This window comes from Drosophila pseudoobscura, chromosome 3 (assembly GCF_009870125.1).
Source record: "Drosophila pseudoobscura strain MV-25-SWS-2005 chromosome 3, UCI_Dpse_MV25, whole genome shotgun sequence".
NCBI classification, from domain to species: domain Eukaryota; kingdom Metazoa; phylum Arthropoda; class Insecta; order Diptera; family Drosophilidae; genus Drosophila; species Drosophila pseudoobscura.
Genome location: NC_046680.1, coordinates 18,350,086 through 18,377,495, shown reverse-complemented (window position 1 = coordinate 18,377,495; position 27,410 = coordinate 18,350,086). Strand labels below are relative to the sequence as shown.

The following is a 27,410-nucleotide window of genomic DNA, read 5'->3' as shown; positions in this document are numbered from 1 at the left end:
TTTTTTTTTAAACCTTTTTTTGTAGTAAAACTTATTCTAGGGCCTTATAATATAATAAGCATGATAGCCGCATATCTGTTCGCGTTGTATCCAGGGCCGGATTTAGAGGACCACAGGTCCTTCGGCAACGAAGCTCATACTATTTTTTTGTATAAAATGGAAAATGGCAATCAGCGCTTTCTGATATATTGATGTACGGATTGAAGTAAGCAACTACATATATTAAACAACGATTACGTCCATAAAAAACCCTACAAACCTCTACAAGTAATTGCTGTTTTTCTACAAAATATCTACATGCCAAATACATATTTCTGGGGCGACACCTACATGATCTCTACATACACTCACTACATATAGTGGCGCCACTGTAATCAGCGATCACCTCCTGAACCAACGATTTTTTGTTTTTGGTCGAAAAAAAATGACTCCCAACGCCACGCCTACTTGCGACTACCGGTGCGACGAAGATGCTGCTTGGTGGTGGCCGCCGCTGTTGCCACCACCTGCGCTGCTGCCAACAAAGTGTTTTCGGCGCAGCGCCGGGGCCAATTCTAGGACTCGTAGAGCAGCCGCTGGTAATGAGGCAGGACCTCATGCATGGGCACATGCAGGCTGAACTCCAGGGCGACGAGCACCGCAAACTCTGACGATATCAGCTCCTTGCGATTCAGCCGAAACACACTCTCCGTCTTCTCAATGAGGCTCTTGAGGGCGTCGCCCTTGACATCGTTCATCTTGGCACTGAGCAACAGACAGGCGCCGGCGCACAGCTTGCGGTTGCTCTTGTTGATCAGATTGCCCAGGATGAGCTTCTCAAAGTAGACGTACGCCTGCGAAATGGTCACCAGATCGATGCGTGTGTCTAGTTTGTTGATCCTCCGCATCTCGCGCTTGATGCTGTGGGAGAAGCAAAACTATCAGTAGAGATTCATGGGAGTTGCCTCAGGATCATACCTCCTCAGCTTGCTCAGTGTCAGCTGTATGGTTGGGAACTTCTCGCGAAACTTATCGTTCAACTCCTTCTTCAGATCCGAAGGCCGCACATAGTCGATCACCGATGTCATGTACGATGTAAAGGTCAACAGAGTGCGATGCTTGCCGGCAATCAGCTCTGGATCATCCAAGATGTTGGCCGAGTACTGTGGATTCTGCAAGATATCAAAGGGAAGCGTTATGTTAACCAAGGATTCTTCCTAAGGAAAAAAAACCAACTTACGGGCTGGCCACGGGGTGTATCCCCACCCAGCACAATGCTGTCCATATCCAAATCCAGCTTGTTCTCGGGCGTGGGACTGGCCGCACTGTTCCTGTTGTTATTCTCATACGTAAAGCACCTGTGGAGGCGAAAGGAACATGATTATATATGTTCTCCAAGAAAAGTGTCTTAAGGCAGAGCGTGAGAGAAGGCGGAATAGGGTTAGTTGAAGCATTGTTCTTCTGTTGGATGTGTGTGTGCGAGAGTGGGTGTGTGTGTGGGTTTGCGGGTGTGAAGTTGGTTAGTGGACTAAAAGCTTTTGGCAGCCAAACCAGCCATGGGCCACAGCCCTCGGGTCTTTAGGATAGCGACATCATGGCTGGATTGGCTGGTATTTTTATTTTTTTTGTCATATTAGCTGCTTTCATAAATTTACCATTTGCCTTGACGTTTGGTTATGGTTTTTGTGCTGAAACGAAGTAGTGCAAAGCGTTAAATGAATTAGCAACAAGTTAATGCCACAAAATGTATTCAAATGTTTGGCAGGCGCGTACGAGGTGGGTCGATTAATACAAAGAAATACAAAATAAGCTGAGTATCGTATCGTATCGGATCGGATTACTATTTTCCTGCTCTTCAAATTGCAAGACTAGCAATACTTCTCATAAATTCAACATTATATGGTGTCTAGAAACATGCGGAGTTTGGATTTTACAAACACTGCGGATTATTGGGTTATATCAGACTCGGATTCGACTCATGATGACGCAGATATATGTATGGGTTTGGCTTGGCATTTTCTTTGGTTTGGTCAGCTACAAGCTACAAGCCCCATAAACACGAGCCAAAAATCGGAGTAGAATCCCATTGCAATGAAATTCGAGTAATGTTTTGTTTTTTTTTTCTTTTTGTGGACAGAGAGTATTCCGTCTAGCTTAAATTTTGAGTTTTTGGTTTATGATATAAATAAATCATTCGGTATGGCGGGCCATGCACAATGACGGTTGAGATGTATGGATGTGGCAATGGTACATGGGGTATGACGGAATGGAATTGAACGAATGTGTTCAACATAATTAATACTAAAGTAGATCCTAATGGTGGCAAGAGGGGGGTGACCGGAACCTGGCACGAACCTCGCTATGCCGTGATTCTTGAGCACAGCTGTGCTGGTGATTTCCATTTGATTCTCGAAGATGGAGGCATTCGCCGATGCATTGCCATACTTTTTGCGATCCTTTTCGTACTGGCGCGATGGTATCAACAGATGGCCATAGGATATATCCTGGGGACAAAGAAAACAGAGAGCCATGTTGGTAAGGAAATCTCCAGAGAATCCCTATTGATTGACTCACCTGACCACTCTCGGCCTTCTGAATGCCCAACAAATCAAATGGATCGAAGGGAGCATCATTGATAGAGCTCAAAGGACGCGATGTGGAAGGATTGCGCCGACGACGATCCTCCTTGCGGAACTCGGTTCTGTAAAAGCATAAAATGTAGACTCCATAGCCCCAGATTCCCTCCCATGTCCCTCCTTCTACTCACCTTCCGTTCTTGCCCTTGTAGTAGGGCAGGGCTGAGAATATGAAGAACGGTATCTTGCGGGACACCAGCACCATCCGCTCATCCCGCTGTCCCAGTCCCTGGACCGTTGTGCCCCTGCGGCTGTCCGTGATCTGCACCGACTTGCTCAGGCTGTTCCGGAAACTGCCCGAAAAGGTGCCTGCCGGCGCGAGGCTCTCCGTGCTGCTGTCATCCGTGATGTGGCTCACGCTCGATCCGCTCAGTATATACGTTCGCTTGAGGCCGCCGCCCACAACGATGCTGGAATTGGAGCCAGCCCGCATCCCAGGCGCCGTGTTCAAGCGTGCCCGACGCTCGGGCTGCATGTTCTGCTGATCACTAGCCCCATTGCTGAAGGTGCTGTGGAGACAGAAGACGAGGATCTGTTAGAATCGAAGTGATCTAAGGGGCAACAGGCGCACAAAATTGCAAGACAAGTGGAAAACGTGCGGACAAGAAACACGATAAAACTCAAAAACTCAGTTCGGATGGACCTTGAAGGCGTTTTATATACTCTATCAGAGAGTATGCAAACTATAGGTCGGAACCGCTTAGATGGGATTCGTACATCACATATCAAATAGTTTTCGTACAAAAATGGTTCGAAAAGCAAGTCTTTTGCAAGTTTCAGATACAATTTATTATTTATCATCTATAATTCGTAGTTTTCATAGGAAGGAAAGATCTGCAAGGGTATCTAAAGTGTCGTGCTCTAAAGCTATCTCTTTTCCACTCTTGTTATTTTATGTGTGGTTGTTTTTGGTATAAAAATACATTTATTTTTTTCCTCTGGTATTTATAAATTCAATGACAAACATGTGCTCGCTGGCTCTGGCCAGGCAGGGGGCCTCGTCACACCCCTCATGCAATGATCGATATTTTCACAGGGAAACAGAAAATTATGCTGCTGCACTCAAGAGATTTTCATTCATTTGGTTTTCGAAGGGCGATCAGGGTTGCTTATTGCGGGGGCTCCGGCCCCGAAGCATGGGTATTTTTGGAAAATAAATACACACGCACACACACTTATGCGGCTCCGGCTGCGTCGAAGGGCTAGCCAACAGAAGTCAACGTGAACGTCTTGCTGGTCTCTCTGAGCGCCTGGCATATTACCTTGGGATAATTGGTCTAGGTCGAGGTTACAGCTCGACAAATAAAGAGAGCCGAGCCACACAGAGAGGGGGCTGTGACGTGTGCGCCACAGGAGAAGTCAGAGAGGGAGAGAGTCAAATGAACTGTAAACTAATTGGGGATTATAAAAAGCCCTACTAGATGATGCTAATTAGTTTCAAGTTGTGCCGCCCCACACCCCAGCCAGCTCCCAGTGGAATTATGATGGAGGTGGCGCCAAGCCTGTCATAACCCGTTAATTAGTTGGAGCATTCTAACAGGCGCCCAGCAAACGAAACACGATTATTACCGCTTACAAGAAGCATGGGACGAAAGGGCAGGAGAGGCCAGAGACAGGAGAAGAAGCCTCCAAAATGTTTATGTAATATGGGCCCTTCGTCGGCCGCAACGCAACAAACATTTTTGTGCGTTTGCTTTTGTGTTTCTCTTTCGTCTAACTTATTGACTCGCTAATGAGTGTGTGCGTGCATGCGTGTGCGTGTTCGTGTGCGTGTGAGAGAGCTGATAACATTGCCCGATTAGGCCAGAGCGAGACGGAGCATAAGCTGCAGGTCTCGCACACAAATGCAACGGACGGTCAGACCTTGACTATGGATTTTGGATTTTTTCGGAAACTCCAACTATCCAGAGCTGGGCGCCTGTCATTTAAACAAACAAAATTTCAATATTTAACAATAGGGTTTGACGAATTCATAATGGGAATTTGAAGAATTGCCACGAAAATAATATCGGAAAAGTAGAGCAGAAAAAACTTACTGCAATAATGTGTTTCAGAACCTAAAACATGCACTCTCAATGAAAATGAATAGAGTATAAACGAATTGTGCAGCTATTTATAAGAAATCAAAGCATTGTATATTTTTCTCAAAAGAACATCCCCCATTAACAGTCACTTCTGAAAATAACATAATGTTAACATCGGCTAGAGCTAACAGTAGGTACGTAGAACATCTTTACAGTTCTGTTAATTCCCGAACACAACAGTGATGTCCGTACCTTAACAGCACTGTTTTCTGTTGTCTGCAGGGAATTAACAGAGCTGTACACAGCCTAACAGTTGCCGTTAACGGAGGGACTGTAAAGATCTTCTACATACATATGTACATACTGTTAACAGGTAACAGATAAAAACTTAAAACTTTCGAAATCTGTAAAACAAAACCGTCTTGCTCAACCCATTTGCTCGTATTTCATCCCACCCAACTGTCCGACGATGGGTTTTAATCTATCTCTGATTTGCAAATATTTACCGAAATACTACTAAACGCTTTCGTAAATATACTTTTCACATCTGTAGACGACCGAAGGCAAATAAAACATGCTCGAGAGCTGAGTTTACGTACATATAAGCACCAAGAATTGAAAGATTAATGTTTTAATTGCGCTATCTCTACCCTCGCCCCCTTCCTGTTCCCCTAAATGGCACTCAAATCATCTGAGTCAATTTCGCGTTTATCAGGCACAGGCACAGGGTATGGCTTTGTTCATTGTCATCGCTGACTGGATGGCTTTTGCGGCTATCAGCGAGCAAACAGATGGTAATGGAAGTACGCTCTTTATATAAGGCTCACCAACCCATTTGACTAGATCACGTGCCTCTGCTACAAAAATAATCAAATGGAATGCAAGTTTGTCCAAACAAGAGAACGGGTAGAAGGAGAGAGAAATAATAGACACATATGTATGCAAATATATGTATACTTTATTTGAAAACATGTTTTATCTGTAAAAAAAAAATACGCTTGCGAAAGAGAATTACATACTCGTATGTACATACATATGTACATATGTACAAATGATCATTCCTCCATGGGAATGACGCACATTGCTCGACTGTGAGACGAGACCATAATCAATCCCTCTCTCAGTTCGAAAAAAAAGGTGAGTTCTCGATAAGGCTGGAACCCAAAAACCCAAACGAGAGAGAGAGAGCGAGAGAGAGAAACGGAAAACAACAATAATAATAATCGTGTTAGGAAAGGCAGGCGAAGCAGAAATAGCAACAGAGAAACACCAACTTGTAAACAAATAATCAGCACAAAAGGTAGAGTGGAAGAACGATGGGGAGCTTTTTGGATCCGCAAAAAGAAAAAGCCGAAAGCTAATCGTTAATGGAGACCTCGAACAGTTTGTTTATGTTCTAGTTTACAATGGGAATAAAATAGGGCAAATAAATGCATTTTTGTATATGTACATATTTAAGAGACCCAAGTATTGAAGGTTGTTCATTGTATACAAATATTGAAGATGGAATGGATATTGTTCGGGAATTGGAATATGTCTTTAGCAGAGGTTTTTCGGGTACATTTCGGATAAGTTTTGAATGTATCGGAATCTATGTATCTATCGGAGACTCCCACAAACTTCCTTTCGCATACTTCCCCTTTCTTCTTTTTTTATAAAAAAACAACTTGGCAAAAAGTGGAAGAGTGAATAACGAAATAGCATAACCAAAGAGAACCCAACCAAACCGCTTGGAACCGCTTTGACTTTTAAAATGCAAAGAGACACAGAGGGGAAGAGGAAGAGGAGTTGAGGTGAAGATGGAGGTGGAGGTAGAGGGAAACAACAAGACGAACCGATTAAGCATTTCAAAGAGAGGGTCTGGTCGCAGTCTGTACCATCGCCATCGGGTGTTTCGAATGATAAGCACTGGGGGAGCTTTGCAAAGGGGGCCTTTGTTTTGGGTAGCTTGCGCCATGAACGTAGCTCGATGTGGGAATGGGGCATGTGGAATGGATAATGGGCGTGAGTGAGTGATAGGCAAACAAATAGTATACGCTCTTATCGTTCATTTCATTTCTTTGTTAACATCCATAAAATTGAGCTCTACGGACCGTCTGTGTTGATCTTTCGTTCGCTGAGGAGCTCTCCGTGGTGTTACAGATATGGAAACGGGTTCTTTTGAGAGCAGGTTTCCAAAGCAAATTGCATCCTTTGTGCATCGAAAGTTGTTGCACCACTGACACACTTATAATCAACCCCCCAATATACATATATGTACATATGTATATCCCGCAGAACAACCCCTATTTTTATGACCTTGAATGCAAGAGTCCGAGCTGCTGCTACTGCCTGTTTCAAGGACTAGAACTTGAGAGCGGCGTGCCACAAGTACCCCAAAAGCACAACGCAAACAAACATCGTCAGCCAGGAGGAGGGGGAGGGGGGAGAGCCGGTTCTTATTGCGTCTTCGATTGCATAAAACTCTTGCCTCAAGGTTACCCAGTTCGGAGGAGTGCCTCGCCTTGCCGCAGGGTTGCAGGGGGATAGGAAGGGGAGTAGCCTTCGGCTTGGACAGGTTTGCCGAACCCTGGCATTGACATTGACATTGCCATTGAAACGAAGGTCCAGGGGCAAGCGTTGCCAGATGCCCGCAGGATGGAACGCAAAGCTTTTGGCCTCTCAAGCTCAAAGCCTAAGCTTCAGATATGCCGGCTTTCTGGCTGTCCTTGAATTGCCTTCCGCCCGAGACAGAGACAGGGAGCTAGGGCACTAAATCAAATTAAGGGCATGACGCAATTTCTGAATGAGGGGCGAGCCTTCGAAGGTCTCGGGTCTCTGGCAAAACAAAAAATTGTTTACGTTTTTCGCCAAAGCATTTAGAAATTCTGCTTCTTGGCATCTTTTTGCCTGCGCAACTCTTTCATTCATCCATTCAACACATCATCAAACTCCACTCCGCTCCAAAAGTGGCTCTAATTTCAAAACAAAAACTGGACTTAAGTAGTTTGTTGTTGATTTTCAATTTGCGTCGTAGTTTCTGTGCTTGGCCTTTTGCCCATGCGCGACTTTTAGCAGCAAGAATGTTCCCACAGAGAGGCCACAACTGTGAGGGAGTCTCGCATAACACAATATTTTCGTTTTGCAAGAATTTGTGGATTGTGGCAATTCGCTGAGGCACACATTTCGGAGCGGAAATAATAATGTAATTGAAGATTTGTGGGTAAAAATCCGCTCTTTCACATAAACAGGAACCGAAATGAAGTTCTTTCCTCTTCGAAATGGAACGATTTGTTTAAAATGTTGCAATAGCATAATTTGTATGTTTATCATGTTACTAGAACGGAGAGATTCCAGGGTTTATATTCTTTGCTGGCCAACAAATTCGAATTATGAATCATGCCCCAACAAAAACGTATACGTATCACTTTCGTATCGCCTGACATCATACCTGGAGTACGTTCAGAGTATTTCCAAATTGTCTATCACGTCAATGCCTTATCTACAATCTAAAGTAATCTCAGAAGTTAAGATCGCTTTCAAGTACAGCAGGGTCTATATCTGGATGGATCTTTGGAAAGTAATCTAATCGCCAACACGATAAGTAGGCTGAAATTATGTGAAATTGATCAACATTTCTTTGTTTTAATGGATCCCGATGTTGTAATTAGCCTCAGCGGCAATGTAAGTTGTATGATTTAGCCGAACAAATGCTTTGACAGGTCGATGAAAAGCCAATTGGCTTGCGGCCAACTGCATATTTTGTGGGAAATTTGAACAAACAATAAAAGCCTAACCCAATTAGGGAGGCCTCCCCATTCTTCGCGGGGTGTGCCGACACCAGTTGACTGAGTCGGCGAAAAGAAACTGAAAAGAAGCAGAATGTCGAGCAGTCAGCCGAGCGGGACGGGGCTTAGGGGCGCTTGTGGGGCGGGGTGTGGGGCCAGAAACAAGGTCAGTTTGCCAAAGCGCAACGGGGTGCAACAGCAACAACAACAGCAAAAAGCACCTGCAGTCAGAGAGCGGCGGCGGGTTCAATGTAACTTGTCGCATGCGTTGGCATTGAAGTGAAAGCTTTGCCAAAGCTTTCCAAGGAGAGAATAAGAAATGCACCGGTTCAAGCTTTTGCAAGGGACCGCAAAGAGACTGTGTGCGTGAAGGCGAATGAATGAATGGATGCATGAAAGAGAGAGAGGGAGAGTGAGAGAGAGTGCGCGTGGGAGAGTGGGACCCAGAGAGAGAGAGTGCGTGTCCCTGCGAGAGCGGAAGTTCAAGGAAGTTTAAAGCCTGTTTTGTCAGCGTTTCATTGCCCCCCCACCCCCACCCCCACCCCCTTCAGCTTTGTCACGCTTCTCCCTTCATTATTTTTTGCACCTATTATTGCGTAATTATTTTGCGTGCCATTTTGTCAGGTAATATCGATGATTCACAGCTAAATGCTTCGTGTCGATGGGCGGGCAAAGACAAAGCCCAGTTACAACAAGAGCCGTTTAACTGTTGACAGACAGACCGTTTAAAGTGCGTGACGAAGCCGAAAAGCTGTTAGGGGCTGGACAGGCACGCCAATTGTGGCGCAACAAAAGCCTTAGATTAAATTTAAGTGAACGCCTCTCATGCGCAATTGTTGTGTGGACAATTTTGCGGGGCACGCTGTCTAATTTACGCTAATTGACCTGCCACACGTCTCTCAATGATGGGGGCGCCTCGGCCCCAACGTACAATCAACGAGCCACAAACACATCTTTAGATACATTCTATTTTTAGCCCCAGGCAACAGAGAGCCACCCAGCCACTGGTATTGTGCAAAATCAGGCGACGAAAACGTGAAACAAACCAAATACTCGTATGGTATATTTATAGTCTCTCTATAAATTATCTTTCCTAAGGATATCTGATGATTTTTTGCATCTTTCTTTGATTTTTTGTTAGTTTCTTACGGCTATCTGGCATTAAAAAGATGCTAGGATAGGATAAGAGTTATCAAAGATTTTTCGCAACTTTGTAGAATTCATCTATGTTTTATAATCAGGATTTACAAGTGGGGGACAGGCGGAACAACTTAAGATAACCATTGAAAAGCCTTCTTTCTTCCATTGTATAAGCACTTTTTGAACCTACTGTATATGCGCACAAATACATAAATACGTGCGTCACAAACGGAAGATGAGACAAAAATATTCTAAAAAAAAACATTTAAATTTCAGAAATTGAAAATTCACCTGCTGCTGGGATCATTGTTTCTATGAATGTTTGTTTGTTTGTTTTTTTGTTTGTTTCTATTCGCCGCATTTGAACAATTTGAGCCTTTTGTAAACTAATTAGATATAAAGCGCCAATTGGAGAGTGAAAACTTGAACGGATATCTCAATCATTTTCAAAGCATTAGTGCCCAAAAATAGCCCGACAGATGACAACACCAATTATGCCATATTGTAAATGATTGAATAAAACAAAGGTCTCCCTCCCCCCCTGCCTCTACTAGAATCTTAAAGTGCCCCAGCGATATGATTCATAAATGTGTATATTCCTAGGGAAGGAAATGTCTTAACAAAGAGAAATATGAATATGCGAACATACGAAAGTTTTTCGCAAAATGTATAGGAAATTTTCGTGACGTCAGCTGTCAATCAATGGTTGCCTTACAGGTGGAATACGTCCAATTTGATCAATATGAAAATTATTGGAAAACTTAATTAATTCTGAATAAGGAAATTTGGCTTTATGCATACATATGTAGATGCTCTGTAGGGGGTTTTGAGGGGGTTTTCCTTTTGATATTCACTTACCGTTCTCTGAGGGGCATTAGCTTTGCCCCTGCTCCGCCGACGCCACCGCCGCTGCCCAGATTGGACACCTTGAGCGGTATTTTGACGCTATCAGAATCACTGCCGCTTTCGGCACCAGATCCTCCGCTACCGGCGGGACATGCCCGCGCCTGCTGCTGATGCTGGTGCTGCTGCTGCTGCTGCCGAATGCTCATATTGCCACTGCCCGGAGCCTGGTGGGGCTGACGACCCGACGATGTCGGTCGCTTTATGTTGCGTCTTTCAACCGGCACAACGGGGCAGATGGTCGCTCCGCTGTGGTCGGTGGGCAGGACGTTCATCAAGTATTGACCCATATTTTCAGTTTCACTAAAATGCCCATCACCATCACTGCCGCCGCCAGCAGCGGCGGCGGTGGTGCACTCGTCCAGCAGCATGCCATAGTCCCCGACGCCCCCGATGTGAACGTCGATGGCGGTGCAGAGGATGGGTATGGATGTGCCACCATTCTGATGGGGCGCCTGCTGGTGTTGCTGATACTGGTGGTTCTGCTGCTGATGCTTCGGCTGCTGTTGCTGCTGCTGCTGGGCCGAATGACCGCGTTGCTGATGATGCTGCTGATAGTGCTGATGGTAGCCTCCGGCGCCCAGTCCCAACGCCGACGTGGCGTGGCCGTTGCTGTAGGTCGCGGTCGGGTTCTTATTCTGGTTGCAGATAATGCTGCTGCCGAATGTTGCGCCAAATTTTGTGTCCCGGTGTGTGCCATCTAATGAGATATTCGATAGGAACGAGATCGCAGCCAATCTGCGCCTGTGTCTCGTCTTATTAAGCGATGTTGCCATTAGGCAGTAAACCGATTTCTTCTCTTGCAAAATTGTAACCGACTAGAGGGCTTTTTTTTGGGGGGGGGCTGGAATGGGTGTTTTCTGGAATGTCTCCCTCTCGTGTGGAATTGTCAACTGCTGCTGCACTCTCTCTCTTTCTCTCTCTCTCGCTCGCTGTTTGTTGACTCTTCTGGAACAATCTCTTTCTCTCGCTCGCTCACAAACGGGTTTTTTGATACCTGAGTTTTCTTGTACTTTAACTTTTTTTTTACTTTGCGTGGTGTTTTTTTGTTGTGTTGTTGCTTTTCAACAATTACACTTTTTAGTCTCTAAATTCACCGACGAATTGAAAAACAAATTACTTGTACGCGACATGATGACAAATTGCAATTTTCGCACTGGTGTATGGGACAAAAGTTGTTTATGGAAGAACCAAGGTTTTTTTTAAATTATTATTAAAACTATAATGCACTTTTATTGGTTATCGCTGATGCGTTGGGACGTTGCTTTGGCTGCAAGAAAAGTAAGAGAATAACAGACAAATGGAATCAATAAATAAATCACTTTGACCAAAAGCAGAGTGGCAGAGTGCAAAGCTATTTTTTAGGTAAAGCAAAGCTTTGGCAGTGTGTTTGGATGTGTGGGAGGTACCATTGTTAATAAAACTCAGTTTTCTGGGAAAAAAGACTTCTCTGTTAAAGATTATTTGCATACTTAATCATATAAAAACTTAATAAAATCTCATTTTATGGGTAAACATGGTAAAAAAAACCCCTTTTTTCCAGAATTTTCAACTAACGACGATTGTGAACTCTATTCTGTGCAATCTTCGATATTCCCTTTAAAAACTGTATTAAATAATTTTGTGGCTAAAATAAAGAAGCCATCAAAAAAGCTTTTTAGTTGCTGCATGCAGCTGAAAGCTTCTTTTGCAGTCGCTGCTGCAGTCAGTGTGTCAAATTGTGTGGGTGGGTGGGAAACCGGCTCGCCGAAGGCCATCTAACACTTGCACGCGGCTTCAGGCCTCTGTTTACTCAAACTTACAAGGAAACGCCGAGCCCTAAAGGACCGGAAAATTTTCCGCTTACAGATCAAAACAAGAGCATGGAAAATTTCGAGACCAAAACAGCTGATGGACGGCGGAGTGCGCTGCGTTAGGGGGTGGAAGAGCGGCCGCAGCGGGGTTTAATTGGGAAATGTGATGTGTGGACCAATTGGAATGCCGCTCATAAGAACGGGTCTTTGCTCTCAGGGGAAAGCGGGAAAATCAATGCGAGGGGGGAACAAGTGTGTGTGTAATTTTCACTGTGTGGTTTTCGGAGTGCGAAAATATTTATGACACACGCACACACACACACAAATGTGCATGAATATTGATATTTACCACTAAAAAAATTTCCTTAGACTTCGTATTTTTTATTAACTTTTGTTAATGGTTAGAAATGTTTCAAGCGCGTCATTTTGAGCTATTTTTAGAATTTTCAACTAAATTTTTTACAGACTTTGATTTTTGCTTGCCAACGCGCCTCTTTTCTCTTCTCCTTCTCTCTCTTGCTCTTTCTCTTCGTCTCACTTCGCGACCGTAGCGTAGCAGCTGCTTCGTTGCGTAAATTATTGAAATTGAAAAGCGAGTGAAATAAAATATGTCAACACTTGGGGAACGAGTGTGACCTTTTCGGCAAGATATACGGTCTGATTGAACTTAGCCCACTCAAACACCCTCTGTTTAAATAGGTGAAGAGCTTGAGTTAAACCGCGGTAAACAATACTGATTTTAGTTTGTTCTTGTACATCCATTCTATCTTTCTTTTAACTTAACTTTTAACCCTACGATATCTTTCACCTGAAGTACGCTACAATTTGTCAAGATTCATAATTTTCGTTGGGGGTATTTTAATACCCACTAGTCAACAATGCGTTAATTCTACACTGTACATTATCGGAAGTCAACTTCCTCAATTCTGAAATTCAATCTAAAATTACTAGCTAGCGAGGACTCTCAGCCCTAAACTCATAGTTTTAAACGATTGACACATCAATTTCCTATAAAATGGGTTAACTTCAAGTTCTCATCTTTACTGGTTTGCTTATAAAATAAGGTTTAAGCAAACACGGTCGATAACAATTTTCACTAAATATATTTCCTTACATCGTAACTACACAGCTGCTACTTATTAACTACATTTTTATGTAATTACCAAAAGCGACACCTCAAGTGTTGACAATCTTGGCCGTTTTTGTTTCATATATGCCCCATGGAAGCACTAGTGTGAAAAACCTCTGGCATTCCCAAAAAAAAGAGGCATTTCTAGAAAATACTATATTCGCAAGAAGTGTGAGCACGACATGGTGGCAAGAATCAATAGCAGGTTATTTACGGCCCACTTTCTTTTTGCATTTTGGTATTTTTTTTGGTATTTTCTGACTCATACGTGGCAACTCTTTTCGAACAGCTGTTTTTGCGACGCTCAGAAAAACGTTTTGCGGCTTTTGGTGTTTTGTGAAAATTGCTAATTTCCGCCGCGAAAATGGTGGCAAAAACCGGCAAAACCTCAAATGCAGAACTCAATTTTGTAAGTATTTCGTAGTAAATACAGTTTGACGTTTGTTTGACACTCCTTTACGGCTTGGTGTTCTTTTTAGGAAGAGGAAGATGTGCCCTATGAGGAGGAAATTCTGAGGAATGCCTACTCCGTGAAGCACTGGCTTCGCTACATAGATCACAAGGCCAAGGCGCCCAATAATGGTGTGAATCTGGTGTACGAGCGCGCCCTGAAGGAGCTGCCCGGCAGCTACAAGATTTGGTACAACTATCTACGAACGCGAAGGAAGCAGGTTCGGGGCAAGATACCCACAGATCCCATGTACGAGCAGGTGAACAACACGTTCGAGCGGGCCCTCGTCTTCATGCACAAGATGCCGCGCATCTGGATCGACTATGGCGTCTTCATGACCACCCAATGCAAGGTGACTCGCACGCGGCACGTCTTCGACCGGGCGCTGAGGGCACTGCCCATCACACAGCACGGCAGGATCTGGCCGCTGTTCCTGAAGTTCGTGCAACGCTTCGACATGCCCGAGACGGCGCTGAGGGTGTATAGACGCTATCTGAAGCTGTTTCCGGAGGATGCCGAGGAGTATGTGGAGTACCTGCAGCAGGTGGAGAAGCTGGACGAGGCGGCCCAGCAGCTGGCCGACATAGTCGACAACGAGCATTTCGTGTCGAAGCACGGCAAGTCAAACCACCAGCTGTGGAACGAGCTTTGCGACCTCATCTCGAAGAACCCGCACAAGGTGCACTCCCTGAATGTGGACGCAATCATCAGAGGCGGCCTGCGGCGGTACACAGATCAGCTCGGACACCTGTGGAACTCCCTGGCCGACTACTATGTGCGCTCGGGGCTGTTCGACCGGGCCAGGGACATCTACGAGGAGGCCATTCAAACGGTGACCACAGTGCGGGACTTCACCCAAGTTTTTGACGAGTACGCGCAGTTCGAGGAGCTGTCGTTGAACAAGCGCATGGAGGAGGTGGCCAAGAACGAGGAGGCCACCGAGGAGGACGACATCGATGTGGAGCTGCGCCTGTCGCGCTTCGAATACCTCATGGAGAGGCGTCTGCTGCTGCTGAACAGTGTCCTGCTGCGCCAGAATCCGCACAACGTTCACGAGTGGCACAAGCGGGTCAACCTGTACGAGGACAAGCCCACGGAGATCATCAACACCTACACAGAGGCCGTGCAGACGGTCCAGCCCAAGCTGGCGGTGGGAAAGCTGCACACCCTCTGGGTGGAGTTTGCCAAGTTCTACGAGTCCAATGGCCAGGTGGAGGACGCCCGCGTGGTCTTCGAGCGGGGCACCGAGGTGGAGTACGTCAAGGTGGAGGATCTGGCCGCCGTGTGGTGCGAGTGGGCGGAGATGGAGCTGCGCCAGCAGCAGTTCGAGGCAGCCCTTAAGCTGATGCAACGTGCCACGGCCATGCCCAAGCGGAAGGTGGCGTATCACGACGACTCGGAGACAGTGCAGTCGCGCCTCCACAGATCCCTGAAGGTGTGGTCCATGTACGCCGATCTGGAGGAGTCCTTTGGCACCTTCAAGACCTGCAAGGCCGTCTACGAGCGCATCATCGACCTGAAGATCTGCACGCCGCAGGTGATCATCAACTATGGCATGTTCCTCGAGGAGCACAACTACTTCGAGGAGGCCTATCGGGCCTACGAGAAGGGCATTGCCCTGTTTAAGTGGCCGAATGTGTACGACATCTGGAACTCGTATCTGAGCAAGTTCCTCGCGCGCTACGGGGGCACAAAGCTGGAGCGGGCCCGAGATCTCTTCGAACAGTGCCTGGATCAGTGTCCCGCCGAGCATGCCAAGTACTTTTACCTGCTCTACGCGAAGCTGGAGGAGGAGCACGGCCTGGCCCGGCATGCCATGTCCGTCTACGATCGCGCCACGTCCGCCGTCAAGGAAGAGGAGATGTTCGACATGTACAACATATTCGTGAAGAAGGCCGCCGAGATCTACGGCCTGCCACGCACCAGGGAGATCTACGAGAAGGCCATCGAGGCCCTGCCCGAGCAGCATATGCGCCACATGTGCGTCAAATTCGCCGAGCTGGAGACGAAGCTGGGCGAGGTGGATCGAGCCAGAGCCATCTACGCCCATTGCTCACAGGTGAGTCGACATTTAACCGTTGGATCGTCAATATTCAAGGCTCTCTTCTGCTTTGTCCCAACAGGTGTGCGATCCCCGCATCACGGCTGACTTCTGGCAGACCTGGAAGGAGTTCGAGGTGCGTCATGGCAACGAGGATACGATGCGTGAAATGCTGCGGATCAAGCGCTCCATTCAGGCCACCTACAACACTCAGGTCAACATGATGGCTGCCCAGTTTGTCAACACGAACACGAATGGTGTGGCTGCCGATGCTGGTGCTGGCTCCGGACCGGATGCCATGCGGCTGCTCGAGGAGAAGGCCCGCCAGGCGGCGGCCGAGGCCAAGCAGAAGCCCGCCGAGAAGGCTGCCTCCAATATCACGTTTGTGCGTGGCGAGACCCAGGGCGGGGCCAAGGGCAAGGAAAATACAGTCGTCAATCCGGATGAGATTGATATTGGCGACAGCGAGGACGACGACGACGATGAGGAGGAGGAGCCGCAGCAGCCGAGTGGAGACCAGGCCGAGGCAGGCCAGGCCACAACCAAAACCGATGACGAGGGCCTCATCATGAAGAAACTGCGCTTCGAACAAAAGGCCATACCGGCCAAGGTCTTTGGCAGCCTCAAGCCGACAAATCAATCCGATTCCGATGAGGGATAAATCTTTTGTTTCTTTTGATTACGCGAAATATAAATGTATGTCTGTGTGGAATACTTCCCTCGATTTGAGACCTATTCTTCGTTCTGTTCGGAAATTCAATAATTCCTCGAATCTCAGCAGGCGTTGGCAATGTTTTCCTGCCGGAGTTTGAGCCTTGGGATATCTCATTCCTTTCGCATCAGCTGTTGGAAGCACATCTATTCTCTCTATTTTTTAGATTTACATTTTTTTTTATTCGGAAAAAAGCAAAATTTGTCTGAAACTGTCTGAAAAATAAGAAAACTTTCGTAACCTGTCGCGAGGGACTGTCACTGTCACTATCATTCAGCGATGAAGTCTGTACGCTTGATGCACGCCCTGTGCAGGCGTGTCAAGCACACATCCGTGGCCAGACTCAGCGTTGTGGAACAGCGACGGCAATACGCCGAGAAATGCGACTCGGTGATCAAAGGCGTTGTGGTGGGCGTGTACGCCAAGGAGGGCGACCGCCAGCCCAGGATGACACCATCCGGCGAGAAGTTTGACGATCGTGTCCAGGGTAAGGTCACTGATCTCATACGCGAGACGGGCCTGAGTGGCCAGCTGGGAAAAGGCCGTGTCTTCATGAACGTGGATGCGGAGTTCCGTGCGGTGGCCGTGGTCGGCGTGGGACAGGAGGGGGCCGGCTTCAACGACCTGGAGATGATCGACGAGGGAATGGAGAACGCTCGCGTCGCTGCCGGCGTGGGTGCTCGGGCCCTTCAAATGCAGGGCTGCACAGATGTCTTCGTGGAGTCGATGGAGTATGCGGAGCAGGCGGCCGAGGGAAGCGCCTTGGCCGTCTGGCGCTACAACACCAACAAGCGCCGTCAAGACCGCACACTCATTCCCAAACTGGAGCTGTACGACTCTCCCGACTCGGATGCCTGGATGCGGGGCCTGTTCAAGGCCGAATCGCAGAACCTGGCCCGTCGCCTGTCCGATACGCCGGCCAATCAGATGACGCCCACAATCTTCGCCCAGTCAACGGTGGATGCCCTGTGCCCCTGCGGGGTATCCGTGGAGGTGCGCAGCCTGGACTGGATCGAGTCCAAGAGCTTGAACAGCTTCTTGATGGTGGCCAAGGGCAGCTGCGAGCCGCCGATCATCTTGGAAATCGCCTACTGCGGCACCGCACCCGAGGACAAGCCCATCCTCCTGTTGGGCAAGGGGATCACATTCAACAGCGGGGGCATCTGCCTCCGTCCCAAGGACTGCTTGTCCATGTACCGCGGCTGCATGTCCGGTGCAGCCGCCTGCGTGGGCGTCATCCGAGCCGCCGCCGCCCTATCGCTGCCCCTAAACATAACGGCACTACTGCCTCTGTGTGAGAACATGCCCTCCGGAATGGCGGCCAAGCCAGGCGACGTGGTGGGCCTCCTCAATGGCAAAACTCTCGGCTTCGTGGACGTCAGCAAGGCCGGTGTGATGGCCTTGGCCGATCCCTTGCTCTACGCCCAGACGACATACAAGCCTCGCATGGTCGTGGACGTTGCTACAGTGGGCTACGCCGTCTGCCCAGCTCTGGGCGGAGCAGCAGCCGGGATTTTCAGCAATTCGAACTTCGTCTACAAGCAGTTCGAGAAGGCCGGTGGCCTTACGGGCGATCGCGTTTGGCGTCTGCCCCTGTGGCGCTACTTCAAGGAGCTGATCATGCCGAACGAGACCTTTGACATTAGCAACCGCGGGCGTGGCCCCGCCTCCAGCTGCATCGCTGCCGCCGTTCTGCACGAGCTGGTGCCGTGCGTCGACTGGGCCCACCTGGACATCCGCAACGTGGGCATGCTGACGCGCCACAATCCGCTCCCATATTTGCTGAAGGACCGCATGACTGGCCGTCCCACTCGCACTATCGTTCAGTTTCTGTATCAGATAGCTTGCCCCGACAGCAAGTAATCTGATAATGTTCGTTACACAATTTCTTTGTTAATGTTCCGCGTTCCAAATTTGTTGTTAATTGAAGTACCCCCACCACCACCCCCCCAACATATTAACACAAATTGCCAAGAGGTACACACCCCAAGAGGTTACACCCACACATTTTTATTATTGTTCAATTTTAATCCAGAGTTTTTAATTGAGCTTCCATGCTGATTAAAGGATCAAAAGAACTAGATCAAATATGCGAAAACGTCGCCATTTTATTGTTGAGATTCATTATAAATCGAGAATATACATGACATTTAGGGCAAATCTAGGCGAGGTCATTACAAATCGGGCTCGTTAAAAACCTCGAAAAACATTTTTGCAATACAAAAGGTGGAGAAATTAGCCGCTTTTACTTTTTTATAATTTCAGACGCACTCGTGCTCTCTTCTGTTCATCAAGCACCTATGCTTATGCTCATTATTGCGTTTCTATTTCTTACAGAGGCTTTACATATGTACATATGTACATATGTAGAGCTCTCACATGCACAGCCAAAAACCGCAACTGCCACACATGCACACGCATACAGCGATGCGTTCGGTTTTTTGCATTGGGAGCGACGCATCGCGTGATCTTCCTATTCTCTTTCACTCGCCTTCTTTTCGTTGAGGAGTTGCTCGGAAGTTTCAGTTGCCGTACCGCGCTAATCCCTACCCTAAACCACTAATTTAATAGGATTATAAATACAATCAAAAGGCGCTAAGAATACTTAGTTGGGTTTCAGCTTATATGAGTCAACGTGTCCCGTTTCTATTGTGATTTGTTGTTGTTATTCGACCAACATTTGTTGCCTTCTCGTTTCATTCGTTTTACCGTTGTAGCTGAGCGTCTTTGGTGCTAAGTGCGTCTTGCGGGAAAAATTAGTGGATTATTCGCGCACAAAAAGAGCAGATCGCGGAAAGAAAAATATGAATAAGTTATAAAATGCACTTGTGTTTTTGTTTGTTTTTTTTATAGTGCTTTTGTGTGTGTGTAAATATAACGACAGAATGGAAACGGCAAGGAAAGAACAGAAGAACAGAGAGAATGCAGCAAAAGCGGAAGAACCAGGAAGAAGGTAAAAAAAGTTGTTTATGTTTTTCTTTGCTGTACGATTATAGGCGATGTACAAAAAAGATAGAAAACAAAATAGATCAATAGAATTTTGTTAGCTCTATGTTTAGTATGGAGATCTATGGGGGTTCATCCAATTTTAAGTTCTCACAATGAGAGCTATAGATTTGTCGACTGCGCGAAACAGAACGGAATATTCAAAAGCGATTAATTTTTGTTGAATAGAAGATTAATGTGGGTTTCTATCGAGTAATTATACAATAAATTTCGCATGTTTCCTTTTTTTACTATCATTAAATTACTTAAATTCTCCCATAAATGATTTCTTAAAAGCCAACTAAGTTATTTATTAAGGAAAAAGGCAAATAAGGGAAAAACTTTTACCAAGAATAATCTTTCTTATAGAAGAAAATACTAAAGGAAAACATGACTATAAAAATAACGAAAAATACCGAAAAAGTGAACTTTGGCTTATCTTAAAAGGTTTTCAGTTCAAAGCTAATGTTGGTTTCGTTCAATTTAGAGAATAATATCGGGAGAAACGTATATGGAAATGGGTTTAATTATTTATTCTCGTATATTGTTCTTAGACAGTGTAAATGCCACAGTTTATGCCTCGCCCTGGCTCCCTTTATTATGGTGATTTTTGTTGTTGCTGTTGTTTTTGGTCAGGTGCTGTGAGGAGGTGGGGGGCATGAATGTTTATGTTTCCGACTAAAGTGCATCTTTTGTAAATCACTTTCGAGCTCCAGAGCCGTGCAAAGGCTGAGGTTGAAGGTTGAATTAAAAGTCCTGCACTTATAATTATCTCCTGCTGTTGTCCTTTACGGACCCACATGTACATACATGTACATACATACAGTACATGTGTACATATGTACTTCCTTTCACCGCATGTATTTTCAAATGTCAATTAGTTGAGTTAATTGAGCGAAAGTGCAAAATGTGAACCGCAATATCGTTTATTCACATTTACGGAATTCACTCGCCTCTCTCTCTCTCTCAATCTTTTGGCTCCTATTTTCCCCTTGCCCCCCCCCCCCCCTGCTTGTCGGTCTTTTGGCCTTTGTTGGGGCAGCAGAGCCCTTTTGCGAGGCCAGCTTATTAGGCTAATTGCGTGAAGTCGGCTTTAATGAGTCGAGAAACGGTGCCAAGTCGGGCCCGCAAAAGGCCACAAAGGGTTGTTGGGGGTCTGTTGTGGCTTTGAATTTATGAGGCGGCTTTAATGGGTTAACTGGGTTAATGCTCATCCCTCAGCCCATCAACTATCCGCCCAGTCCCCCACTCCTGTCATTGTCGTGCCTTTTCATAGTTCTCTGGCCTGCAGCTCTTTCTGTACATTTCTCTCTCTCTCTCTTGAATTTTTGACAATTAAGCAAACATTTTGCAACCAAAAATGGCTCAATTTTCGTAGCAGATAAAAGGGGGGACAGCCCCCTCAACGCCCGCCCCCTTTCTGGGAGTCGTAGTATCTTTCGACATTTTGCACAAGTCATTAGGCCCTGAAAAATGATAATTTTTTGAAGCATTTTTGACAGAATATTGGAGCCTTCCACTGGGACTTCAAGTGGGAAAAACTCAATCAACAACAAACCGAGTAGAGACTCTCTCCATTGGGAAATCGTCTTTGGCCCCTCCCTCGCTCCCACCGCACCAATCGAACAGACCAGAGAGAAAGAGCATGGACTCTTCGACTCTACTCGACACGACTCGACTCCTTCAATGTGAATGGCTCTTCCTACTGATAAGTCAGGGGCTAAGGGGAAATGGCCCTCCCCCCCCCCCCCCCCCACGGCCCCCTCCAGCACCACCACCAATCCCCGGCTGTTGGAGTGCAGCCAAATGAATTTGCTAATGAGCAATCGGGCTTGAAAACGAATGCAAGTTTTCTGGTGAGAGCTCTTTAAAGGGCCGCCCTTCCGGGGAGGGAGGGGCCCCGGAGGAGGACGCGTTAATCATCTACAGCTTCGGTGCAAGGGAGGCCACAAAAGACCAAATTGTGATTATTTAAGGCCAAAACGTGGAAATTAGAGGCGCAAATTTTTGGAGTTTCGGACAGTTGCCAGGGCAGCTGGCCAGCGTCGGAAATTATAGCCTACCCCCCATCCATAACGGTATTTCGGGGGTCGAAAAGATACGAATAAATGAAAATGAAATCCTTTTTGGCGGCGGGAAGGGGGGGTGGACGTGGCACAGGGGGCGTGGTGGGTGTTCTCGACTAGAAAGAATTGCAATTGTGATAAAATTCAGCGTAACTAATGCCGACCACAGCGAAATGCGATAAATCGCTGGTTGGGCTTCACCGCGATACCCTGTACAATGAAGGTCCATCAAAAGGGGTCCAATTTGATTGAAGTTGATCCTTGAAACCGGTATATCTTTGTATTAGACGAGTATTCCACTCTCTCTTCTTTTCGTTCATTCTCTGTCCATCATTTGAATGAATGCCTCTGTATATTCGATATTAATTCGCAGCTCAATCAAAGTTCTTCTAGAGCATCTCTGCAGTCGCTTAATGAGTCCACATCTTTTTCTGCCTGGCTATCGGCCGGAGAGGGGGGAGGATGGGGGGGGGGGGACTGCCTTCTGTTGCCTTTTGCGGTCGACCGGGACCGGGTTTGTCCCCGGCTAAACTTTTGTCCTCCCCCACATCCTCTCGTGTCTTTTCCTCTCTATCTTCGGCACTCTTTCTCGTCTGTTCGACTGGTGTTTTGGTGTGGTGTGTGTCTCTTGCTTTCTCTGTACATTTTTATGGCGTTGCCTTTTGCTTTGTTTCGTTTTTGCTGGTTTCAAGGGATCCGTGGACCAAGGACCAAGGACCAAGGCAATTTAGTTTCGCTGGAAATGATAATTTTCACTTGAGCGAGCACGTGAAAATGAGTAGAGGGGGAGGGCGGCGGTTGGGGGGTCTCTGCTATAAATTGCCAATTAATGGCAGAACCGCAGCGGTACTCGCTCGGCGGTATTCGCTTCGATTCGGATACGCAAAAAGTATTCCCCGTCACACATGGCGTATGGGTAATATTGACTTCTTTACCGATTTTGGCCCACTGTTCCACAGCTCTTTCTCTCTCTCTCTCTCGGTTGCCCCTGTCACGCTTCACTTGCCTGTCGAGCGCTGCATTCAAATGCACTCGATCTAGGCAAAACTCAACCCCAGACCCAGCCCCCAGCCCCCCGCCCCCACCCCCATTTGCTCCTCTTTTCGGTCAAGCTTCGTGCTAAATTCGTTGCGGTTTTTGTGGCTTCCTTCCGGTCCTTGCTCCTCCACTTCCTCCGCTGAGCTGGTTTTTCCTCCTTCACTCGCAAAGAAAAACAAATACGCCTCGAATTTTCGGCACAAACAAAAAAAAGAAGCGAATGAATAATTGAGCGTATGTGGTGAATAGGAATGAGTGTACTCATTGTTGATGCACACACAGAGAGATAGAGAGAGGAAGAGGGGGGTGCCTTGTGCCGGTAGTCCTTTAGAGACCAAACTATCAATAATCGAAATTAGATCCTGGATAAATTTCAATAAATACTATTATATTGGAGGTTGATCCCGCCTCGCTTTCCACACCCATTCTCTCCCTCTCTCTCTTTGTCTCTCTCTCTGTCTATCCCCTTTTAATGCTTTAATACTAATCACATTTCGTTTATCATCAGTTATATTGCTTTTTGCACAACCAGCGGCGAGGCAGACAAATAAATCAGACGCACATCTAACGTTCCATCGAAAATCGTTGGCCTATGCCTCGTCCTCCGATATCTGGCGGTACATAAAACTGTCTGGGCAAAATGCTAAAACAAACAAGCAGCCAGCAATAACAGCAATTCCAAGCACAGGCACTGCACAGGCATGGCATAATTTTAGTAGACCCCGCCCCCGCCCCCGCCCCCGTCCCCGCCACCAGCACCCCTTCCCCTTTTGAATTGGCAAAATCAAATTATGTTTATTATTTATTTATTTTTAATACTCCCCTACTCACGACTGGCAGGCCAATGGGATAGTTAGATTTATGCATAAAACGAATTTATTGACCAAATACTCGGACACGTACAGTGCAAGTCATCGGGGTATGGCTGGTATAGAAAACTATTATTATGCAAGGCACTCCCCCTACCTATCCTGGATATTTATATTATTATTATTTTTCACATTAACCAATGAAAATGGGCATAGACTGTACGCTGGTTTTCGTTCTTTGGCCAGAGGCTTTTTAAGATCTGTCTGCTCGTGCCTACAGCATTGAAACGGACTGTATATTGGCTGGTTTGCTTTAAATACAATTGGCAAATTAAAGTGCCCTGGCCACCAATCCCCCTGAATCCCCGGCCACCATTTCGCCGTAGCTCAATTGCATTTTTGGCATTTTCGTTTATTGTGCAAATTTCCTCGTTAAGGCCGAATGTGTTCCCAGAAACGATTTCGCTTGAAATAAATACAGTAATCATAGTTTCGTGTACGAAATTTTTTAATTTGAATTTCCACGAATTTTACACAAATATTTCTCTGGAAATTAAAAACAAAATTCACGGTTTTTAAATATAAAATATACATTGGAATATTACAATAAATACAGTAATCATAGTTTCGTGTTTTTTTAAATTTGTATTATTATTTAATATTATTTTTTTTATTTTATTTTGAATTTCCACAAATTTTGCAGAAATATTTCTCTGGAAATTAAAGTAAAAATTCATGGTTTTAAAATATAAAATATACGTTGGAATATTGGAATATATACAGTAATCATAGTTTCGTGTTTTTTAAAATTTTTATTATTATTTAATATTATTTTTTAAATTTTATTTTGAATTTCCACAAATTTTGCAAAATTATTTCTCTGGAAATTAAAGTAAAAATTCATGGTTTTAATATATAAAATATACATTGGAATATTGGAATAAATACAGTAATCATAGTTTCGTGTTTTTTTTTAAATTTTTATTATTATTTAATATTATTTTTAAAATTTTATTTTGAATTTCCACAAATTTTGCAGAAATATTTCTCTGGAAATTAAAGTAAAAATTCATGGTTTTAAAATATAAAATATACGTTGGAATATTGGAATATATACAGTAATCAAAGTTTTTATTTGTATTATTTATTATTATTATTTAATATTATTTTTTTTATTTTATTTTGAATTTCCACAAATTTTGCAGAAATATTTCTCTGGAAATTAAAGTAAAAATTCATGGTTTTAAAATAGAAAAAAATATACCTGGTATTAAAAACAAGAACTAAAATAGAGTGAATGGAATTCAATTGTCGACCAGGTACGATACCCTGTAATAAAGAAATATTATTTATTTTTCTACCACTGTACTTATTTTTTAGTGCTCGGTACAACATTTTTCTTGTTGAGATTCAAGTGTTAATATCCACCGGCATAACGGCATAATTTACAAATGGCCATTGCATTTTTTTTTGTGTACATTTTCATTTTGAATTGCAAATAAAAGCGAGAGAGAGAGAGAGGGAGAGAGACTGCGAGGCACGAATTCGAGTATAAATATATGCGAAAATGAAAAAAATAAATATGCGAATATCTTGTGCATATCAGGAGATGAAACCTCTCTACCTCTCTCCCCCTCTCCCCCTCCCTCTCGCTCCATCCGGCAGATGCAATTTACCAATGCCTGGCCCCACTCCTGGAATTCTCTGAAATTCTGTGCAGCTCCGAATCCTTGGATGCCACCAATTCGATGCCGATGCCGATGCTGCTGTCATTTGCATCCCAATTGAGCTGCATTGCGTGCTCTGGCCACAATGCAAGGCATTAAAATTAGTTTATTTGAGCCCCGGCTGTGCCCCAATGGGCATTGCCAATCTGTGGTGCCAGCAACCCCCCCATCTCTGGTTGGCATTGCTCATACGCAGTGTGTCCCATCAGCAACTGTGTCTGTGTCTGTGTGTGTGTGTGTGTGCGTGTTCTCTGGTGTTTCGTTTATCGCCTGCTATTGTTTACTCTCCCCCCCGCACCCCGCACCCCTCTCCCATCTACCGCTCCCAATTGGCCACTGGCTATTGGTCTATGATTATGGTATGCTTTCGGTTCGTGTCCGTGTCCGTGGCAGTATTTTGTTTGGATTTTGATTTACCACAGAATTTTATTATATTTTATTTATTTAAAATAATTACCGGATATAGCAGAAATGTGCTATGCAAAAAAGCTAATCGGATTTATGGAAAATTGTGCCTTAGACATGGATTTCATGCACAAATAAATTTGATTTAAGCAACTGACGAAAAGGATTCCAAGGAACCTCCCCCCCCCCCCCCCCGCACCCACTGGAATGCTATTTTCCAGTGCTCGGGACTGGAAATAATTTTCAATAATTTATACAATTTATTCCACTTTGATTTATGTGTAATTTTTAGTTTATTTATTAAAAAATAAAAAATAAACAAAGTTTTTATAGACAGCGGGCATCAGCGACGTCAGCAACGTCATTGTCATCATCAGCATTGCATTTGTGATTAATGGGCGGGCAAATAAATGATGGCACTTCATTTGGCCGCAGCGGTTGGCCTCAAAAATAAAAAAATGGCCATTAAAAACGGCCCATAATGAATGCCCATAAATTTCATGAAACTTGTCAAAATCAAAAAGTCCGGAAATGTCACATTACACACGTGGGGTGGGGGGGGGGGGAGGGGGGTGTCTCTCCCCGTGTCAAACTATTCGATATTTATTCAGCAATTGATAAACGTTGAGCAAACAGAGGGCCAGGCCCATTACATGCATCGATTGAGTGCCGGGAGAGCAGCCATTACAGGGTATCAGACCTACTCGGGAGGTGCACACACAGGCCTCGACCTGCATGCCAGTGGGATGGGCCTGTCGATAGCAGCCATTGCTGCTGTTCACCCTGGCGCACATGTACGTGATGTTCTGGACTGCAAAGAGGGAGCGGAGGAGGGGGGGGGGGGGGGGGAGGAATGGAGGCTATCACTGCACTTGGAGGAGGGCATACTCACTTCCGCCTTTGAATATGTAGGAGTACTTGACACACGAGAAGCCCGGCGACATTTGGCAAAGGAAGTTCTCGCGATCCTCGGTCATATTGTGCCACAGGGCCTTCACGTCCGGCACCGTGTCGTTGGCTGGGGGAGATTCCCTCAGAGACTCAGAGACATTGATTTGCCGCCACGGCCAGGGGTTCAGTACTCACCTGTCACGACCAGCGGCATTACGCAGGGTATATCGTTGAAGTCCCCGACCCTCGCCTCGCAGGTCTCTGTGTGGATATTCGAGTGATTCTCGTAGGCCCCCACCCACGTGAAGTGGAAGCACTGGGGCGCTGAAATTCGAACGGGGAGTGAGTCAGGGTTAATGCAGCCACTCGAGGAACTCGAGGAACTCGAGGAACTCTCTATTCACATTCGGCAGCCAGGTGACGGACGAACAGAAGCAACGGTAGCCACAATCTCCACGGTTCCAGTGGCATTTCCGATAAGGTGGTCTCTTTTTCGATCGTGATACACTGTTGCTGTTGTTGCCACTGCCGTAGAATGACTGATGTGGAAGATAGATGGCGAATCGATCGAGGGGCCCAGATTGCAGGGGTCTTATCATTAAGTCCCACACCCACTCTGGGGAGTAGTGATGTACAATTACTTGAAATGGCATTTAAAATAATGTCTATGTGGGGGGGCCCAGGCTTAGTATTTGATTGGTAGGATGCAAAGGGATGGCAGAATCAGGTGTATATCTTTCCTGCTGCCTTCTCCCCATCGATCGAGTGTGAATGATGTCCCTAGTGTGGTCAGCCGTTGGTTCTTCGCCATTCGTATAGTATTTCCGTGTGTCTGCCGCTTTGATTGCAATCAGCTTTGTCGATAAGCATTCTTATCTCTTCCTCTCTTTCCTTTTGTAGTGTTGGTAAACACA

At 45.7% G+C, this 27,410-nt stretch overlaps 5 protein-coding genes across 8 annotated transcripts in view; 3 read left to right on the top strand and 2 right to left on the bottom strand.

The window, feature by feature from the left end:
- Positions 1-12,901, bottom strand: LOC4805170 (CDK5 and ABL1 enzyme substrate 1). Of its 3 annotated transcripts, none has more exons than XM_001361580.4 (9): positions 12,592-12,901; positions 10,405-11,719; positions 2,747-3,124; positions 2,554-2,680; positions 2,335-2,483; positions 1,635-1,667; positions 1,220-1,337; positions 958-1,151; positions 1-900 (listed from the first exon to the last, which is right to left on the bottom strand). In XM_001361580.4, exons 2-9 carry the CDS (start codon positions 11,223-11,225, stop codon positions 555-557), a joined length of 2,166 nt encoding a protein of 721 aa, XP_001361617.4. In that variant the 5' UTR covers positions 11,226-11,719; positions 12,592-12,901; the 3' UTR covers positions 1-554. The 3 variants fall into 3 exon arrangements, with proteins under 3 accessions (XP_001361617.4, XP_033234301.1, XP_033234302.1); XM_033378410.1 differs by having other exon boundaries at positions 12,710-12,901; XM_033378411.1 differs by lacking the exon at positions 1,635-1,667.
- Positions 12,902-13,628: 727 nt separating this feature from the next.
- On the top strand, positions 13,629-16,604 carry fand (Pre-mRNA-splicing factor SYF1 fand). Its single transcript, XM_001361579.4, has 3 exons — positions 13,629-13,780; positions 13,851-15,881; positions 15,946-16,604. The coding sequence occupies exons 1-3, from the start codon at positions 13,736-13,738 to the stop codon at positions 16,522-16,524; spliced, it is 2,655 nt and encodes an 884-aa protein (XP_001361616.1). The 5' UTR covers positions 13,629-13,735; the 3' UTR covers positions 16,525-16,604.
- An 88-nt stretch (positions 16,605-16,692) lies between these two features.
- On the top strand, positions 16,693-18,673 carry S-Lap5 (Sperm-Leucylaminopeptidase 5). Its single transcript, XM_001361578.4, has one exon. The coding sequence runs from the start codon at positions 16,855-16,857 to the stop codon at positions 18,436-18,438; it is 1,584 nt and encodes a 527-aa protein (XP_001361615.3). The 5' UTR covers positions 16,693-16,854; the 3' UTR covers positions 18,439-18,673.
- Positions 18,674-18,979: 306 nt separating this feature from the next.
- The window catches only part of tei (irregular chiasm C-roughest protein teiresias), a 128,948-nt gene continuing 120,517 nt past the window's right edge, over positions 18,980-27,410 (top strand). The window contains exon 1 of the mRNA XM_015184985.2: positions 18,980-19,528. The gene's annotated coding sequence lies outside the window, so the exon portion shown is untranslated. The remainder of the gene's footprint in view (positions 19,529-27,410) is intronic.
- Positions 25,898-27,392, bottom strand: LOC6898811 (uncharacterized). Of its 2 annotated transcripts, none has more exons than XM_033378413.1 (4): positions 26,901-27,392; positions 26,692-26,820; positions 26,498-26,623; positions 25,898-26,048 (listed from the first exon to the last, which is right to left on the bottom strand). In XM_033378413.1, exons 1-4 carry the CDS (start codon positions 26,965-26,967, stop codon positions 25,933-25,935), a joined length of 438 nt encoding a protein of 145 aa, XP_033234304.1. In that variant the 5' UTR covers positions 26,968-27,392; the 3' UTR covers positions 25,898-25,932. The 2 variants fall into 2 exon arrangements, with proteins under 2 accessions (XP_033234304.1, XP_002138785.2); XM_002138749.3 differs by lacking the exon at positions 25,898-26,048 and adding an exon at positions 26,158-26,416 and having other exon boundaries at positions 26,901-27,375.

Coding starts and splice junctions, on each gene's coding strand:
- LOC4805170 (XM_001361580.4), bottom strand. CDS start 11,225: ATGGCAACATCGCTTAATAAGACGAGACACAGGCGCAGATTGGCTGCG. Junction 2,681..2,746: donor TACAAGGGCAAGAACGGAAG/GTGAGTAGAAGG, acceptor ATGCTTTTACAG/AACCGAGTTCCGCAAGGAGG. Junction 1,152..1,219: donor ATACACCCCGTGGCCAGCCC/GTAAGTTGGTTT, acceptor GATATCTTGCAG/AATCCACAGTACTCGGCCAA.
- fand (XM_001361579.4), top strand. CDS start 13,736: ATGGTGGCAAAAACCGGCAAAACCTCAAATGCAGAACTCAATTTT. Junction 13,781..13,850: donor CAAATGCAGAACTCAATTTT/GTAAGTATTTCG, acceptor TGTTCTTTTTAG/GAAGAGGAAGATGTGCCCTA. Junction 15,882..15,945: donor TCTACGCCCATTGCTCACAG/GTGAGTCGACAT, acceptor TTGTCCCAACAG/GTGTGCGATCCCCGCATCAC.
- S-Lap5 (XM_001361578.4), top strand. CDS start 16,855: ATGAAGTCTGTACGCTTGATGCACGCCCTGTGCAGGCGTGTCAAGCAC.
- LOC6898811 (XM_002138749.3), bottom strand. CDS start 26,967: ATGCCACTGGAACCGTGGAGATTGTGGCTACCGTTGCTTCTGTTCGTC. Junction 26,624..26,691: donor AATGCCGCTGGTCGTGACAG/GTGAGTACTGAA, acceptor AATCTCCCCCAG/CCAACGACACGGTGCCGGAC. Junction 26,417..26,497: donor CTACATATTCAAAGGCGGAA/GTGAGTATGCCC, acceptor CCCTCTTTGCAG/TCCAGAACATCACGTACATG.